Source organism: Gracilinanus agilis, chromosome 3 (genome assembly GCF_016433145.1).
Source record: "Gracilinanus agilis isolate LMUSP501 chromosome 3, AgileGrace, whole genome shotgun sequence".
Classification (NCBI taxonomy): Eukaryota; Metazoa; Chordata; class Mammalia; order Didelphimorphia; family Didelphidae; genus Gracilinanus; species Gracilinanus agilis.
Genome location: NC_058132.1, coordinates 99,005,119 through 99,021,831, shown reverse-complemented (window position 1 = coordinate 99,021,831; position 16,713 = coordinate 99,005,119). Strand labels below are relative to the sequence as shown.

Sequence of the window (16,713 nt, the reverse complement as noted above, 5' to 3'; positions counted from 1 at the left end):
GTCTCTCTGTCTCTCTCTGTCTCTCTCTGTCTCTCTGTCTCTCTCTCTGTCTCTCTCTCTGTCTCTCTGTCTCTCTCTCTCTGTCTCTCTCTCTCTCTGTCTCTGTCTCTGTCTGTCTCTCTCTCTCTCTCTATATATATATATATATACATATATATATATACATATATGTATGTATGTATATATTACAGACATGTACACACACTGGCGGGGTCCCACTCCACCTCTTCTGGGATCCTGGGCTGCCTCAAACTCTCCAACAGATGAACACACTACCAGCTTCCATTGGCTCCAGGCTTCGCTACTTAAAGACCTCAAGGCTGGGGCGATTGTTTTTCTAGTCCTGATAATCAGAGAAAGGCTTTATATTAAGAAAATGCCTTAAAAGGGCCCCTGGGTGTTAGCCCATTGTTTAACAAGCATTTTTGAACACCATGTTAACATATTAACATTTCATCATCCCTGATTCCACGTTGTGGCTATATCCACTGAGCTGGGGAGGAGGGAGTCATATTTTATGGCCATTTCAGGAAATCTTCCTATTTGCTGATAGGCACATAGCTCTGGGAGTGGCCACATTAATTTTGCCCCAGATAAAGGGCAATTTAATGCTTACAGCTACAGAGAATGTTAAAGCTGGAGGCTGGAGTTGTTCCAGTGCTAATAGATAGCAGAGCTGGGGTTTCGAATCCAGGTCCCTTAGGATCCAGTGCCCTTTGTTGTGTATTCTGCTTCCCCTAGACTTCTCTCCCTTCTGGAGCCCCAATTTAAGGCTTGATCCTAGTCCCAGAATTTTGACTCTGGCCTAGGCTGAACCAAAGCTGGCCCCAAACAGATAACAACAACAACAACAACAATAATAGCTATTATTTATATAGTCCCTACTCTGTACCAAGCATTGTGCCAAATGTTTTACAAATATCATATCATTTGATCCCCACGATAACCCTGGGAAATTTGTAAATGTTGTTATTTTTTCCATTTGAGGGATTGATGAGGAAACTGAGGCAAACAGAGGTTACGTGACTTGCTTAAGGTCACCAAGCTAGTAAATATCTGAGACCAAATTTGAACTCAAGTCTTCCCAACTGTAAACTCAGCACTCACCATTGTAAAACCTAGCTTCTTCTTGAAAACAGAACAGTCTTACTGGAAGAGATGGAACTGCAGTTTGGAAGGGTTTAGTGAGAAAGAGGGAAAGTTTGGAGACTCTATGGGGACAACAACTTAAGTAAAATCTTGTTGTTGTTCATTTGTTTCTAATTCTTCATGACCCCATTTGAGGCATTTCCTTCTCCAGCTAATTTTACAGATAAAGAGACTGAGGCAAATGAGTTAAGTGACCTGCCTAGGGCCACACAGCTAGTAAGTGTCTGAATTCAGGCTTTTCTGACTCTAGGACCAGGGCTCTAGTCTCCATACCACCTAGCTGCCCTGAGTCAAGTCTTAAAAAGGAATAATAGAGCATCTAATTCATATGCTCAAAATTTAGAGTTGAGAGGACCCTAGGACATAGAATGTCGGAGCTGGTGGGAACCTCAGAGATAATTTGGTCCAGTATTCTTACTTTACATTGAAGGAAACTGAGGCATTGGAGAGGTCACACAGCTATTAGGCAACAATCTTGGGATTCAAATTGAATTCACTTCCATAAATATGTATTAAGCAAAATGTGTGTCTGCTGCTCAGAACTAGGAACAGAGAGATCAAAACCAACATGGCTCCTGACTTCAAAGAGCTTACTTTCTCCTTGTGTGATGCTTGATTGGTGTCAGTACTTACGAGTATACAGGGAAAGGTGAGAGCCCAGCCTGGTCGGAAGAGAAGGTTGGGGAAAACTGAAGGTACTTTTGGAAAAGTCTGATGGGGCCAGATTATGGGGGGGCCTTAACTGCCAGATTCAGAGACTTGGGCTTCACCTCAAAAGTCCTTGATTGGAGAGGAGGAAGGTAGAAGTGGTTATATTCTTTTTTTTTTCTTAATTTTAAACCCTTAACTTCTGTGTATTGACTTATAGGTAGAAGATTGGCAAGGGTAGGCAATGGGGGTCAAGTGACTTGCCCAGGGTCACACAGCTGGGAAGTGTCTGAGGCCGGATTTGAACCTAGGACTTCCTGTCTCTAGGCCTGGCTCTCAATCCACTGAGCTACCCAGCTGCCCCCAAAGTGGTTATATTCTTAATATCAACTTTTTCCCAGCATCCACTTACTCCAAACAAGTTCTTTGCCCATTTCAAACTCATGCAGGCATCACTGATGTTGGAACTGCTTTGTTGGCCTGTTCTTTTCTGAGGAGTAGCCTTTGGGGAGCAGGGTTTGCTAGCTCCCTAGGGGTCTCCAGAATACTGTTTTCCTTCAACTTTTGGTGAAAGTCTTTCCCAAGGGGGCAGCTCAGTGGATAGAGAGCCAGGTCTAGAGATAGGAAGTCCTGGGGAGTTCAGACTCTTCCTAGCTGTGTAACTTGGGCAAGTCACTTAACCCCCACTGCCTAGCCCTTCCCACTCTTCTGCCTTGGAACCAATACACAGTATTGATTCTAAGATGGAAGGTAAAGGGATAAAAAAAAAGAAAGAAAATCTTTCTCAAATATTTTAGCCCAATTTTCACACAAGAAATTTGGGTTCTAGTTTTGGCTCTTTTACTGCCTCAATGTATAATGTTGGACGAGTTACCTGTCTTCTCTCAGCCTCAGTTTCCTCTCCTGTTCACTGAAATAGCTCAATTAGATGGTCTCTGAGGTCCCTTCCAATGCTGACATTCCACGATCTCTGTTTTGAAAGCTCTTCCAGCCAACGTCCCACACCTCCAGGACCATACATGGGCAGTACAAGGTAGGGGATGGAGCCTAGAATCAGGAATCCACAGCTGTGCTTCTGACTGCCCAAGCAAAACCCAGCAATGTCTTCCCCCTCAATGAGTCTCATTTTCCCCTTCTGTAAAATAAGGGCATTCAGTGTCAAGTTCCTTGTCAGCCAGAAGCCATAAATAGAGTTTGATGATGTTAATAATATAATGAAAGCAATAATCCTAGCCTGGGGTTCACTGAAAGCCAGCTGCCCAGAGTCAATTGTGAAATGTTCACTGTGAACATTTACAGGTAAGAGGTCAGCACATGCTCTAAAGCACGGTGGGATTTATTGTCTGGACTTAAAGTGATGGAGGAAATGTTAATAATGCAAGTGAAAGTTAAAAATGGGTCCTGAGCATAGATGCTTTTCAGAGAGCTGGTTGTTAAACATTTACTAGCATATCATTGATTATGACCCTTCTTTCTATAGCCCTTTAATATCTATGGAGGGTTTTCCTCACAACCTGAATGATACGGAATATGAGTTCCCATTTTACAGGTAAGAAAATCGATATATGGAGAGATTTTCCCTGGTCTGGAGTCACACAATTAGGAGGCCAGAGACTAGTTTTCTGACTCCTCTCTCTGATACTTATGGCTGTGTTAATAGAGGCCAGTCATTTGATCCTCTGGGCCTCAGTTTCCTCATTTATAAAAGTAGGTTGGGCTGATGGGCTGAGGGTCCCTGCCAGATCTAAATCTGTGATCCTACAACTTGCTGTTATCACTATCTTGTCTGGGCTCACAGGGGTCAGCTAAGAAGGACAGTAGATGGAGCACCAGATCTGTAGATGATAAGATCCTGGGTTCAAATGTGGCCTCAGACATTTCCTAGCTATTCTACCCTGGACAAGTCACTTAATCCCCATTGTCTAGCCATTGCTATGCTTCTGTCTTAGAACTGCTGCTAAGACAGAAGGTAAGCGTTTTTTTAAAAGGGGAGGGTGGGCTTATACCCTTGTAGAGTGGGGGTGGGAGATCACAGAGGGAAAGGCCACTAGGCTAGTGAGAGATTTGAACCCAGGTCCTGGAACCCCAAATCTGGTGCTCTTTCCATGATGACACTATGCTCCATGGCCAGCTAGGGAGAATGGAGCTGCCTGCATTCAGCCATATGGAAATGATGACCTGACTTGGTTAATCAACACAGGCCCCAGAGGCTGCGTCCTGGGCCAAGCCTTCGACAGTGGTAAAGGCCAGAGCCCCTGGGGTGGGTGGGACAGTCCATCTGGCGGTGCCACCTCATCTGGTTCCAATGTTCCCTCGCCTTTGACTGCCCAGGCCAGGAGCCCCTGACTCAGAAGGAAGCCAGGCAGCTGCAGCAGCAGATTTAAGGCACTTGCCTCAGTTCTCTACCAAACCCTTCCCCACTGCTAGGTCCAGGCCAGCCAGCCAGCTGCTGGCTCCCACACGTCCTGATTTATTAAAACCACGGGTTCCTCTCTTCCTGCTCTTTAATCACGAGATATACTCCCCCCTCCAACCCCCAAGATGCACACGGGATTATCTAATTTGGAGCTGTAAAGATCTCACCCTTTCTTTTCTTGGTTTCCTTGCATTTCCTTCTACTGTTTCATCCCTGGAAAGCAGCCTCTCCTTATTTCCTCCTTTTCCTTCAAGGCTCAGCTCAAGAACCTTGACATCTTCCCTGCTTTCCTTACCACCAGCACCCTTGTTGAAAGTATTCTCTTCACGACAAATTTTCAAATATGTCCTTAGTCTGAATCTCTCCTTTGCCCTGTCACCCTCTACCTTATACCACCTGTATGCATGTTGCTGAGTGCTCCTTGAGGACAGGAACAATGCCATTTTTTATTTTCATATGCCAGGTATCTAGCCCAGCTTCCTGTATATGGCAGGCAGTTAGTAGATATTTCATGAATGATTCCACCGGTCCAGTTCTTTATTTCATTGCTAATATTTGTGCATATTTGTATGACTATAAGGTTTGCAATCCAATCCAGTGAACATTTATTAAACATGTATGATTTATCAGACACTGTGCTAACTGCTGAGGATACAATTAATTCCTGCTTTAAAGTAGATTACATTCTAAAGGGAGAGACAATGCACAAAAGGAGGTAGGAGGGAGAGCAGGAGTAGTAGTAGGGAGAGAGACTGGACACCAGGAGGGGGGAAATCTTGGTTGGGGCATCTTGTTCCATGGAGTTGAAATCAGACAGGGCATGTAGAGAAGTAGAAGGGGAATAAGAACAGAGGTGAGAAGGGGAGCAATATAAGGGAGAGACAAATTGGGGTGGGGATTAAAAGCCCCTATAGAGAAATTGAAGGGGATTAAGGAGGAAGGTGGTGCGAAGGGGAGTAATATAGGGAAGGAAGAAATTGGGGGCATGATTAAAGACCTTATAGAGAAGTAGGAGGGTAATAAAAAGGGTGGTGGTGAGAAGGGGGCAATATAAGGAGGGGGAGAGTGAGGAGTGATTAACAGTAAAACACTGGTGGCATAGAGGGACAGAGTGAAAGGAGAAAGGGCAGAATTAAAAGATGAAATCAAGATGGAGGGAAATACACAGAAGGTAATCATAACTATGAATGTGAATGGGATGAACTCACCCATAAAACTGAAGCAGTTAGCAAAGTGGATTAGAAAAAGATAGAATCCTACCCTATGTTGTTTACAAGAAACATATTTGAGGCAGCTAGACACATAGAGAGTAAAGGTAAGAGCAGAATCTATTGGACTTCAACTGGGACAAAAAAAAGCAAGAATAGCAATCATGAAGTCAGACAGGGCAGCAGATGCTTGGTGAGACTCTAGTTACTATCCTCCAAGAAAAAAAGTATTGAGAAGAGTTTGATTGCCAGCTCTCAAGAAGGGAGAGAAGGTAGAGTCAACCAATAAGCATGGTGATGGGATTAGAAGTGAAGCGTTTAGCCTGGGAGTTTAACCTTCCAGTGGAACTGAAACCAAGCAGAGAAGCAAATCCAAGATAGTTTGCAAAGCATTTTTCAATGAAAACATCCTTTCATTCTCACAAGCCCCAGGTTGTGAGGTAGGTACTATCGTTATACCATTTTATAGATATAAATACAATAGAAAGTAGATAATGTTCATTTGAGGTTTTCTAAATCATTATGACTTAGTACAAGTTTCTCTTTGGGTTTGATACCCTTGCTGTAAAGAGAAGCTTCAGGCCTTAACCTCTGTGTATTCCATTGATCATAACCAAAAATGTTTTTAAAAACACAAACCTTTACCCTTACCTCAGAATTTTTAGTAGAGTAAAATGTAATCATAATGCCAAAATTTTGTCCATTTTCTAGATGAAGAAGATGAGACTTAGAGAGAGTAATTGACTTGCCAAGCTAGTAAGTGCCTGAGGTGGAATTTGAACCCAAGCCTTGCTATTTCCAAGACTAAAGCTCCATTCACTAGAATATGCTGCTTCCCTAGCCCAGAGAGAGTACATGACTTGCCCACATAGCTTACCTATTTGATAGATGGGAAAACAGGCTTCAGGAAGTAAGTCAATTGATAAGGATTTATGAAGTTCTTACTCTGTGTTAGGCACTGTTCTAGATGTTGGGCAAGTATGAAAAAATAATTCCAAAGGCTCAGGCTAAGTGATGAGCCCAGAGTCACAGGGCCAGCAACAGAAGAGATCTGAAACAAGGTCTTCCAGCCTCTAAACTGGTGCTCCTTCCCCTGCACTGTGGTATCTTGTCCTAGATCTTAGTAAGATTCTGATCGATCCTCCCTTGGCTTCCATCTCCAGATGCAGGTGACAGGAGAGGAGCCAAGTCAAAAATCCTCTTCCTTTTGAAAAAGAAAGTTATGATTTGAGCCTTTCCCTAGTGGCTGGGCTAGGGGCAAAGGAAAAGGGTCTCTGTGGAAGGAAGACATTCATTCCTTTCCTGTCCATCCACCCAGCCTCCACCGTCACTTCCTGAAGTTTCCCACATGCAACAGTTGGCCCTATAAATAGATTTCCTGGAAGCCACCCCTGGGCTTTGTGCTAGATCCCCAACAGAGCAGGGACTACCTATTGAAAAGGCAAGACGATTTCGCATTCATTGCCTTCTCCTACTCTGATTGAGGTCCTGGAGCTCTGGACCTCCAAGGCAGATCCCCAAACCCTCAGAGGAGAGTACCAAAAGCATGGAATGTAGAGTGTCAAGAGCTCCTCGGTTTGAATTCTGGTTCTGTCTCTGTTTGGCTCTGAGCAAAATACTTTTCCTCCCTCAGGATCTTCATCTGTGGAATGAAGGCAATCATGCTGGCATTCCAAAGTTTCTTTCAATTCTGCTCACTGTCCTCAGTTCTGGGGGCCCTAGACCTAACCTCCAGCAATAAAGCATGTTTCCAGTGAAGTTTGTGGTGATCCCTCAGCTCTGCTTGGCTGCTGGTCTGGTGCCTAAAGCCAGGGAGCCTTTGTTCATCTCTTTAGACATTTAGGCTCTGAGTGTGTTGGGGTCAATGGTAGACTTGGACCACGTGGGATGAGGGAAGCAAGTGGGAAGAGAGCTCAGCTTGGTCTGATCACATCTTACTTCTGATACTTGCTGAAAAGCCATTTAAACTCTCACCCTCAGTTTTACTCATCTTTAAAACAGGTCCAATAATATCTATAGACTAGAGCAGGGGTCAGCAACGTATGGCTCTTTCTGCAGGAGCCATAAAGTCCATTTTTTTTCAGGTGCTGTTACAGGAGCGGCACTGTGAGCACTGTACGGCTCTCACGAAATTACATTTTAAATAATGTGGCATTTATGGTTCTAACGGCCAAAAAGGTTGCCGACCCCTGGCCTAGAGCAAGTGTAAAGCTCAAATAATATATTTTAAAAGTGTTTTGAAAACATTCACGGACACTACCAGGTGTCAGGGATTATTCTAAGGGGATAATGTACAGTGTAAGGAAAGATGCTGAGCCTCTAGGCCAGGGGTCAGCAACCCTTTTGGCCGTTAGAACCATAAATGCCACATTATTTAAAATGTAATTTCGTGAGAGCCGTACAGTGCTCACAGTGCCGCTCCTGTAACAGCACCTGAAAAAAAAATTGACTTTATGGCTCCTGCAGAAAGAGCCATATCTGGTCCTCAAAAGATCCAAATATGGCTCGAGAGCCATACTTTGCCAACCCCTGCTCTAGGCAGAAGACTGTGATTTAGAACCACCAGGGTGACCCTAGGGTTTGATCATTGCACTTCTCCATGTCTCCAGGTAACTTTCTAAGGCTACAAATGATAAGCTCTCTATCAACAAAGTGAGGTTCCACACTGGGAGTCCCCTACATTGATAAAATCATGGGCCTATGCCAAAGTAAAAATGTAAAGTGCTTTGCTACTACAACTTTATGAAGTGCCTGCTATATAAAGCATTATATAAATGACAGCTAGCTATCTGCAGGGATGGTGGTAATGGTGGTGGTGGTGATATAGTAGCAGTAGTGGGAGTAAGTAGTAATAATAATAATAAGTAGTAGTAGTAGTAGTGGTAGTAAAAATAAGAATAGTGATGGTAGTGGTAGTAGTAGTAGTTGTACTACTGGTAGGAGTGGTGGTAGTAAAAATAAGAGTAGTGATGGTGATGGTGGTGGTGGAGTACTAGTGGTAGGAGTGGTGGTAGTTATAATAAGAGTAGTGGTGGTGGTAGTAGTGGTAATAGTAGTAGTGGTAGTAGTGGGGATAACAAAACTAAGAGTAGTGGCAATGGTGGTAGTGGCAGGCTTGGAGGAAGTCAGAGCTGTGTCAATGGCGGAAACATCAACACCAACGAGATAATGAATCTATTGGGGAATTGCAGCCCTTTTAGCTCCATGGAAGGTTTTGGCACTGAGCTTGGTCACATTGTGTGTGTGTGTATGTGTTAGACTTGTTTGTTTACCATATGAAACATGTGCTGCTTCAGAGTCCTGCATCTGGAGGGAAAGGCTCCAGGGTCCTGGCACACACAGATAGCCACAGATGGTGAGAAGTCTGGACAATGCACCATGGGAGTGAAGGACTAGGGATATTCAGTGAAAGGGTTTGGGCTGGGGCAGGAGGACAAGCTGGCACAGAGAAGTGATGTGGAGGGTTTTTTGGAATGGACTGGCTTTGTTCCTCATGGACTCGGGGGTCAGGAGAGAGTACATTTTGGAGAGTCAGACTGGAGTTTAAGAGAAAACTAAAGGTAGAATGGGCTGTCCCAAGACATAGTAGATTACCTCTTGCTAGAGGTCTTCGAGATAAAAGCAGAATAGTCATTTGTTTGTTTATTTGTTTTTAACAAGAAAATTATATTAGTAGATAAATATTTATTTGTATAATACTTTTATACAATAAAATATACTTTATAATTATTCTCTCTTTTGAGAGATAGGTACTATTATTTCCCCATTTTATAGTTGAGGAAAGTGAGGCAGGAAGAACTTAAGTGACTTGCCCAAGATCACACTGCTAGTAAATGTCTAAGGCCAAATTTGAACTCAGGTCTTCCTGATTCCAGCCCCAGAGTCCTACCCACCATGTCATCTAGCTGATTCTGCCAAGAATGGGAAGGGTAGAAGATAAGGAGATTGCCTGGAACCTCAGAGACTAGTCAGGAGACTATGACAGTAATCTTAAGAAAAATGATGAGGACTTGATGGAGGGTGATGGCTGTAGGAATGAAGAGAAAGGGATTGATGGGAGAGATGGCATAGAAACAGAATTGAGAAAATTTGGTAATTGGTTGTTGAGGTGAGAAGGAAGGTAGAATTCAGAGTAACTGAGGTTTTGAGCCAAGTCTTGCTGAGGATGGTGATCTCAATGGAAAAAGGGAAAATAGGAGAAGCAGGTTTAATGGGAAGGAACCTTAGAGGTTAGTTCACTCATCTCTGCTGAGTATTTCCTGTACATTCCATCCCAAGTTAGGTTCTTCGGGGAAGGAGACAAGACAAAGAGAGGATGCTTCTCTTTTACTCCTAGAAAGATTTTACTTTTGACCCCATGTATATGCAGTATGATCAAAACTAGATGACCTTAGACAAGCCACTCAACTTCCTTAGTTTCCTCATTTGACAAAGGGGCAGGTTTGATTAGATGATCTCTGAGGTATCACGGTATGATTGATAGAGTCTTAGCTCTATAATCAAAGGACTTGGGTTCAAATCCCAGCCTATGATTCTTATTGCCTGTGTGACCACTTTGGGTTGAATCCTTCTCTCCCTGTGCCTCAGCTATCTAGGCTTCAAAATAAAGTGGTTGAACTAGATGGCTTGTAAGATCCCTTCTAGCTCTAAGTCATTGATCCTCTGGTCCCTTCCAGTTCAGATGTTCTGTGCTCTACATTCTACTTTTTCTAAAGTGCCTTCCAATTTTTCCATTCTATATTTATGTTCTAACACTCCATGTTTGAAGGTTACTTCCAGCTAGAATGTTCTCTTTTCTTGAGGAGAGTATTTAGAAAGTGTCTAGATGATAGTTCATGTAAAAAACTCTTGTAAGCCTTAATGGACCGCAAGCTTGATTTGAATGAATAATGGAATTTGGCAATGGAAATGTAAAAAGCTAATAAAAATTTAGACTACACCAGTGTCAGTCAATCAATCAGCATTCATTAATCACCTACTTGTGACACACACTGTACTGTGCTAAGCTCTGGACATACAAAGAAAGGAAAATCAAAAACAAAAATATGAACAAACAAACACACACACACACATATACAAACAGTTCCTGAGGGGCAGCTAGGTGATTCAGTAGATTGAGAACCTGGTCTAGAGATGGGAGGTCCTGGGTTCAAATCTGTCTTCAGACACTTCCTAGCTGTGTGACCCTGGGCAAGTCACTTAACCCTCGTTGCCTAGCCCTTACCACTCTTCTGCCTTGGAACCAGTACCCAGTATTGATTCCAAGACAGCAGGTAAAGGTTTAAAATAAAACATTCCCTGAGCTCAAGAATCTCTCAGTCTAATGGGAGAGACAATATGCAAACAAGTACGGACAAATAAGCTACAGACAGGATAATTGGGGGAGTCTCAGAGGAAGAAATTAAGACCAATTTGCTCCTCATAGAAGACTTCAGCTGAGACTAGAAGGAAGCCAGGGAAGTCAGGAGTTGGAGGTGAAGAGGGAGAAAGGTCCAGGTATTGGGAGACAGCCAGTGAAAACACTTGGAAGAGGGATATCGGCGCCATGTTTGAGGAACAGTAAGGAAGTCTTCAGGACAGCTAGGTGGCACAGTAAATAGAGCCTGGAGGCAGGAAGACTCATCTTCATGAATTCCAATCTAATCTAACCTTAGACACTTACTAACTGGGTGACCCTGGCCAAGTCACTTAACTCTGTTTGCCTCAGTTTCATCATCTGTCAGATGAGCTGGAGAAGGAAAAATGACAAAGCACTCTGCCAAGAGAACCCTAAACAAGATCACAAAAAAGGCAGATATGACTGAATGACAAGGAAGTCATGTCCAAAGCATGAAGGATGATGGGTCAGTCCCCATCATACACTGCTCAGATCAGGTCTCAAGTAGAAGAGCTTATCTAGCATGGGGCAAACACTGATAAAAGAACATCCATTGTTATAATGGAGATTGAAACCATGTCATTCACATGAGAATAAGTGAGTCGTGGATACTTAGCATGGCAAAATGCTTGACATTTACCTACCAAAAGCTGAAGGGTAACATGAGAGGAAGGAGGCAGGCTTATTGTGTGATTCTCCAGAAATGAGAATTAGGACCAGTGAAGGGAAGTTAGAAGGAGGCAGATTTATGTTTCCCGTAAGTAAAAATTTCCTATTTGAAGGATCTAAAAGTGGCATGAGCTGTCTTGCGGGTAATGTGTGCCCTGTCTTTGGAGTTGTTATGTTATCCAGGAGATTGTAAGCTCCTTGAGAGCATGGACTGGCTTTTGCTTCCTTGTGCATCCTCAGCACTTAGAACAGGGCCCGGCACATAGTAGGTGTTTAATAAACGTTGATTGATTGATAGAAAGAAATTGGCGTAAGGGAAGGAGTTGAACCAGATGACCTCTAAAGTCTACTCTAGCCCAAAGATTCTGTGAGTCTGTTTCCAGGACTATTCAAGGCCTCCTCCAACTCTGACCTTCTGGAATTCTACTATTCTCCAGGGGGGAAGCCCTCACCAACTCAGTCTGGGCTCTCAGGCCATAGGAAGGAGAGGCGCTTGGCTCCGAGTGAAGGGTGAGGCCAGCACAGTGGGGATGATATTACATCTGGGGAATGTCAGTTATGAGGGAAAAGGGCAAGGGGCCTCCATTCCTGCTCCTTGGAATGGGAATTTGGATCTAGCATATGAGGATGTAGGAGAGGCTAAAATTAAAATTGGATGACTGGAGAAATGTCTGATCTTTCCTTCTTGTAAATGCTTCATCTCCACTGATGTTATCTGAAGTCAGCCTATAAATGGAAAAGCATTGAACAAGGGGAAAGGAAGGACCTGGGAGCAGGTGATGGTGTTTGTGATGATACCAAGAAAGAGATGTCTGGTCCAGAGTACTTAGCCAATGCATAGAAGCAGAGAGACCTGAGAGGTCACCTCATTATAGAATTCTAGACTGTTAGAGCAGGTAGGGACTCGGAAGGGAACTTGGAACACAGAATGTCAAAGATGGAAGGGTACTTAGAACAGTGTCAAAGCTGAAAATGACTTGGAACCCTGAATGTCAGAGTGGAGAAGGGAGAACATAGAACATTGGAGCTGGGAGGGAACTTGGAATGCCAAATGTCAGAAATGGAAGGATCCTTAGAACGCAGAACCATAGAACTACATCAGAAGAAGAAGCTACATGGCTCAATGGATTGAGATCCAGGCCTAAAGATGGGAGGTCCTGGGTTCAAATTTGCCCTCAGATACTTCCTAGTTGTGTGACCCTGAGCAAGTCACTTAACCCCCATTGCTTAGCCCTTACTGCTCTTCTGCCTTGGAACCAATATACGGCATTGATTCTAAGATGGAAGGCGAGGATTTAAAAAAAAAAAAAGAACAGTGTCAGTGCTGGCAGAATTGGGACTTGAACTTGAGTCTCCTGGTTCTCATTCAATGGCTCTTTTCATTTATGCAATATTGCAGGTCTGTATTGCACACTTCTAGTTCCAGGTGATTAGCTCAATGTTTTTCTGTGTAGCCCTTCAAGAGGCCCCTGCCCTTGGGGAACACTCATTCTGCTTGGCAAGACTAGAATAACACCGATGGAGTGGTCAAGGACAGTACAGGATGTGCTCAGATGTGAACCCAAGGTCCAGACTCTTAAGGGAAATCCAAGGCTAAAGGAAAATGGAGAACCTACTGAATACTGACAATGCTACAAATATGAATGGTGCTTTACAGTTTGCAAAACCCTTTCACAGTCATTCTCTTATTGTAAAACAGGAATAAGAACAGTATGTCCAGTATGGAACTCACAGGGTTGTTATGAGGAAAATAACAAGTCTTTTAGGAACATGAACTCTTTGTTATTAGAAAGGTAACACGATGTAGTGGACAACATCAGGGGTTCAGGTCCTGCCTTTGACATAGACTGGACAGGTCATTTAACAGCCATGTCTCCAAGAGTATACAAATGATTTGTCCATCTCTGTGAAGGAAGTTTTCTCACTGAGAGATCCCTATACCAGCATGGTAGATAGAGTGGACTTGGAATCTGGAAGATCTGAGTTTGAATCCCACCTTAGAAAGTAACTCATTGTTCAGTTGCTTTTCAGTCATGGCTAACTCTTCATGACTCCATTTGGGCTTTTCTTGGCAAAGATATTAGAGTATTTTGCTATTTCCTTCTTCAGCTCATTTTACAGATGAGGAAACTGAGGCAAATAGAAAGTTATTTACTTCCTGTTTAACCCTAGGCAAGCCATTTACATTTTCTAGGCCTTAGTTTCTTCAGCTATAAAATTAAGGGAATTAAACTTGACAACCTTTAAAATCTCTTCCAATTCAAATCTACAGTCCTATGGAATTGAGATTTGATTATAAATAACATAGGCATATATGTGTATGTAGACACACATACACATATAGAGATAGATAGATAGATAGATAGATAGATAGATAGATAGATAGATGGATAGATGGATGGATAGATAGACAGACAGACAGACAGAAAGACAGACAGACAGACAGACAGATAGATAGATAGATAGATAGATAGATAGATAGATAGATAGATAGATAGATAGATAAATGGATAGATGGATAGATGGATGGATGGATGGATAGATGGATAGATAGATGGGTAGATGGATGGATGGATGGATGGATGGATGGATGGATGGATGGATAGATGATAGAAAGATGGATGGATATATAGATAGATATTTTTCAAAAGAGCCCCAAGAGAGCCCAAGGAGATTTTTTTCAGATGAGGAAGGTGAGGTACAGGATTGCGCAAGGACATAAAACTAGTAAGACCCAAAGCCAGGACCTAAACACATGTTTAGAGATCTAGTTAATGCCATTTTCTTTTAGACTAAGATGCTTTCCAAGTATTACCAATCCTGTCATCTTTGTCTGGGGAGTACCCAGGAGACCTTCCAGTTCATAATGCTCCAGTGTTCTCTCCCCCTTCACTAGGTGGACATGGAAGTCCTGTGCCACAATCGAGGGCTTCTTCAGATTCCTGCAGTGCTCCACGCAGACAGCAAGGCCCTTGACTTGTCTCACAACCAACTGCAGAGTGTCCTGGAGACTCCACTGATCTTCTATCCTGCCCTCCAACGCCTAGATCTGAGCTCCAACCAGATCAGCTTCATCCAGCCTGGAATTTTTGCCAGCCTGTCTCAGCTTGAGCACCTCAACCTGGCCCAGAACCGACTAGGACGGGCTCTCCCACACAATGGCCACGGGGGAATCGGGCGCCTGCCTCGAGTGGCCACACTGGATCTCTCTGGCAATGGCTTGTACAACAGCATGGCCGAGGCCTTCCTGAAGGATGCCCCTGCCCTGCTCACTCTCTCCCTGGCAGAGAACAGCCTCACTCGGATCTCCCGCTGGACCCTGCAGGGAGTGCCTACCCTTGAGGAGTTGGACCTGCACAGCAACGTGATCATGGAAATTGAGGAGGGAGCCTTCGAGGCTCTGCCTCACCTAGCCCGCCTCAATCTCTCCATGAACTCCATCACCTGCATTTCTGACTTCAGCCTCCCACAGCTGCAAGTCCTGGACCTGAGCCGCAACAGCATAGAAACCTTCCAAACAACCATGACGGATGAGGAGTACCAACTTTCCTGGCTTGACTTGAGAGAGAACAAGCTATCACAGTTCCCTGACTTGCCCCAGCACAACCAGCTCATTTACCTGAATGTATCCAACAACCTGATCCAGATGTACCCCACTTCCTCCCTCAGTGATGAGACCCCCAGTATGAAGGATTGGCCCAGTGGACCCCATCAGGCACCTGACCCAAGTGGGAATGATAGCTCCATGGCCCTCTCCAGACTCTTGATCTTGGACCTAAGCTACAATGAGATTGAGGCCATCCCAGAAGGTTTTTTTGATCCTATGACTTCCCTGCGGTTCCTCAACCTCAGCAGAAACTGCCTCCGAAACTTTGAGGTGAAGCAGGAACACTCTCTGCCCAGCCTGGACATCCTGGATGTGAGCCACAATGACCTCCAAAGTTTCACCATGGGCATCCATGCTCTAGCTAGCCTACGGTGGCTCTACTTACAGTACAATGCTCTGGCAGCCTTACCGCCTCTCACATTTTCCAGGCTTCCCAAGATCCAATGGGTGGACCTACAAAGGAACTGGATCCATCTCTGTGGGACCCCACACGATCTGAGTGAGTCAGCTGCCTCAGGCTGCGTTGTCTTCTCCAGCATCCCTACCCTCCGGACCTTGAACCTGGCGGGCAACACCATGCAGAGGCTCCCAGCAGGTGCATTCCTGCATACCCCATTGGCCACTTTGGACCTCTCAGCAAACCCAGGGCTAGGGATCATGCCTGGTGCCCTGGCTGGACTGGAATCCTCCCTCGAGGTGCTGCAGCTACAGGAGAATGGCCTGGCTGCCCTTCATGTTGACCTTCCCCGCTTCACACGATTGAAGCAGCTCAATCTCTCAGAGAACCAGCTGAGCTGGCTCCCTGCCTGGACCCGGCAGGCCTCCCTTGAAGAGCTGGATCTTCGGAACAACAGTTTCAGCTACCTTCAGAGCCATGACATGAGTGGCCTGGAGGGGACCCTCCGGCGCCTCTACCTGGCAGGGAATCCACTTGTTTGCTGTGGCAACAGCTGGCTGGCAGCTGTGATCCAAAGGGGGAGTGTGGACATCGCCAGCCTTGAGAACCTGACATGCCGGCATTCCAAGGACTTCAGTTCCCAAGAGGAGATCCTCTTCCTCCATATCCGTCCTGAGGACTGTGAGAAAGAGGGACTCAAGAAAATCAACCTGCTCATTATCCTCATCTTTGCCCTGGTCCTGTCCATCCTCCTCATTGGATTGGCTCTCTTCTGTTGCTTCTGCCGGCAGGAGTTTAACCAGCATTTCAAGGCCTAGTGCTCCCAGGTCCGTGCTGCAGGATCATTCTCAATTCTCGAGGATGGAGCTATGTGGCTTCATTGGGGTCATAGAGAATTAAAGTCAGAAGGGACCTTAGAGACCATTTAGTCCAACCCTTCTTTTTATAATGGGGAGACTAAAACTCAGAGAGGTTAAGGGACTTGCCCAAGGTTACACAACTAGTAAATATGGAATCTAGATCCCCTGGATAACCAGACATTTATTTCCTCTCCCAAACTAGCCATGACTGTTATCCATTCAGCCTTCCATCAGCTGACTGTGTTCAGCAAATTTGGGGATCCCCGAGTCGGTTTTCTTCTCTTCCTCCCCATGGAAGTCCCTGGGAACCCTTCCTCCACTATTATAAGACCTTTTGAAGTAACTATGAAGGCGATATAATTCAACTCATTCATTCTACAGA

General features: G+C 44.5%; 1 protein-coding gene across 1 annotated transcript in view; it reads left to right on the top strand.

The window, feature by feature from the left end:
- LRRC32 (leucine rich repeat containing 32) overlaps window positions 1–16,289 on the top strand; it is an 18,268-nt gene extending 1,979 nt beyond the window's left edge. Inside the window, exon 2 of the mRNA XM_044665996.1 lies at window positions 14,364–16,289. Coding sequence (XP_044521931.1) covers window positions 14,364–16,289 — 1,926 coding nt within the window. The remainder of the gene's footprint in view (window positions 1–14,363) is intronic.
- The last annotated feature ends 424 nt before the right edge of the window (window positions 16,290–16,713 follow it).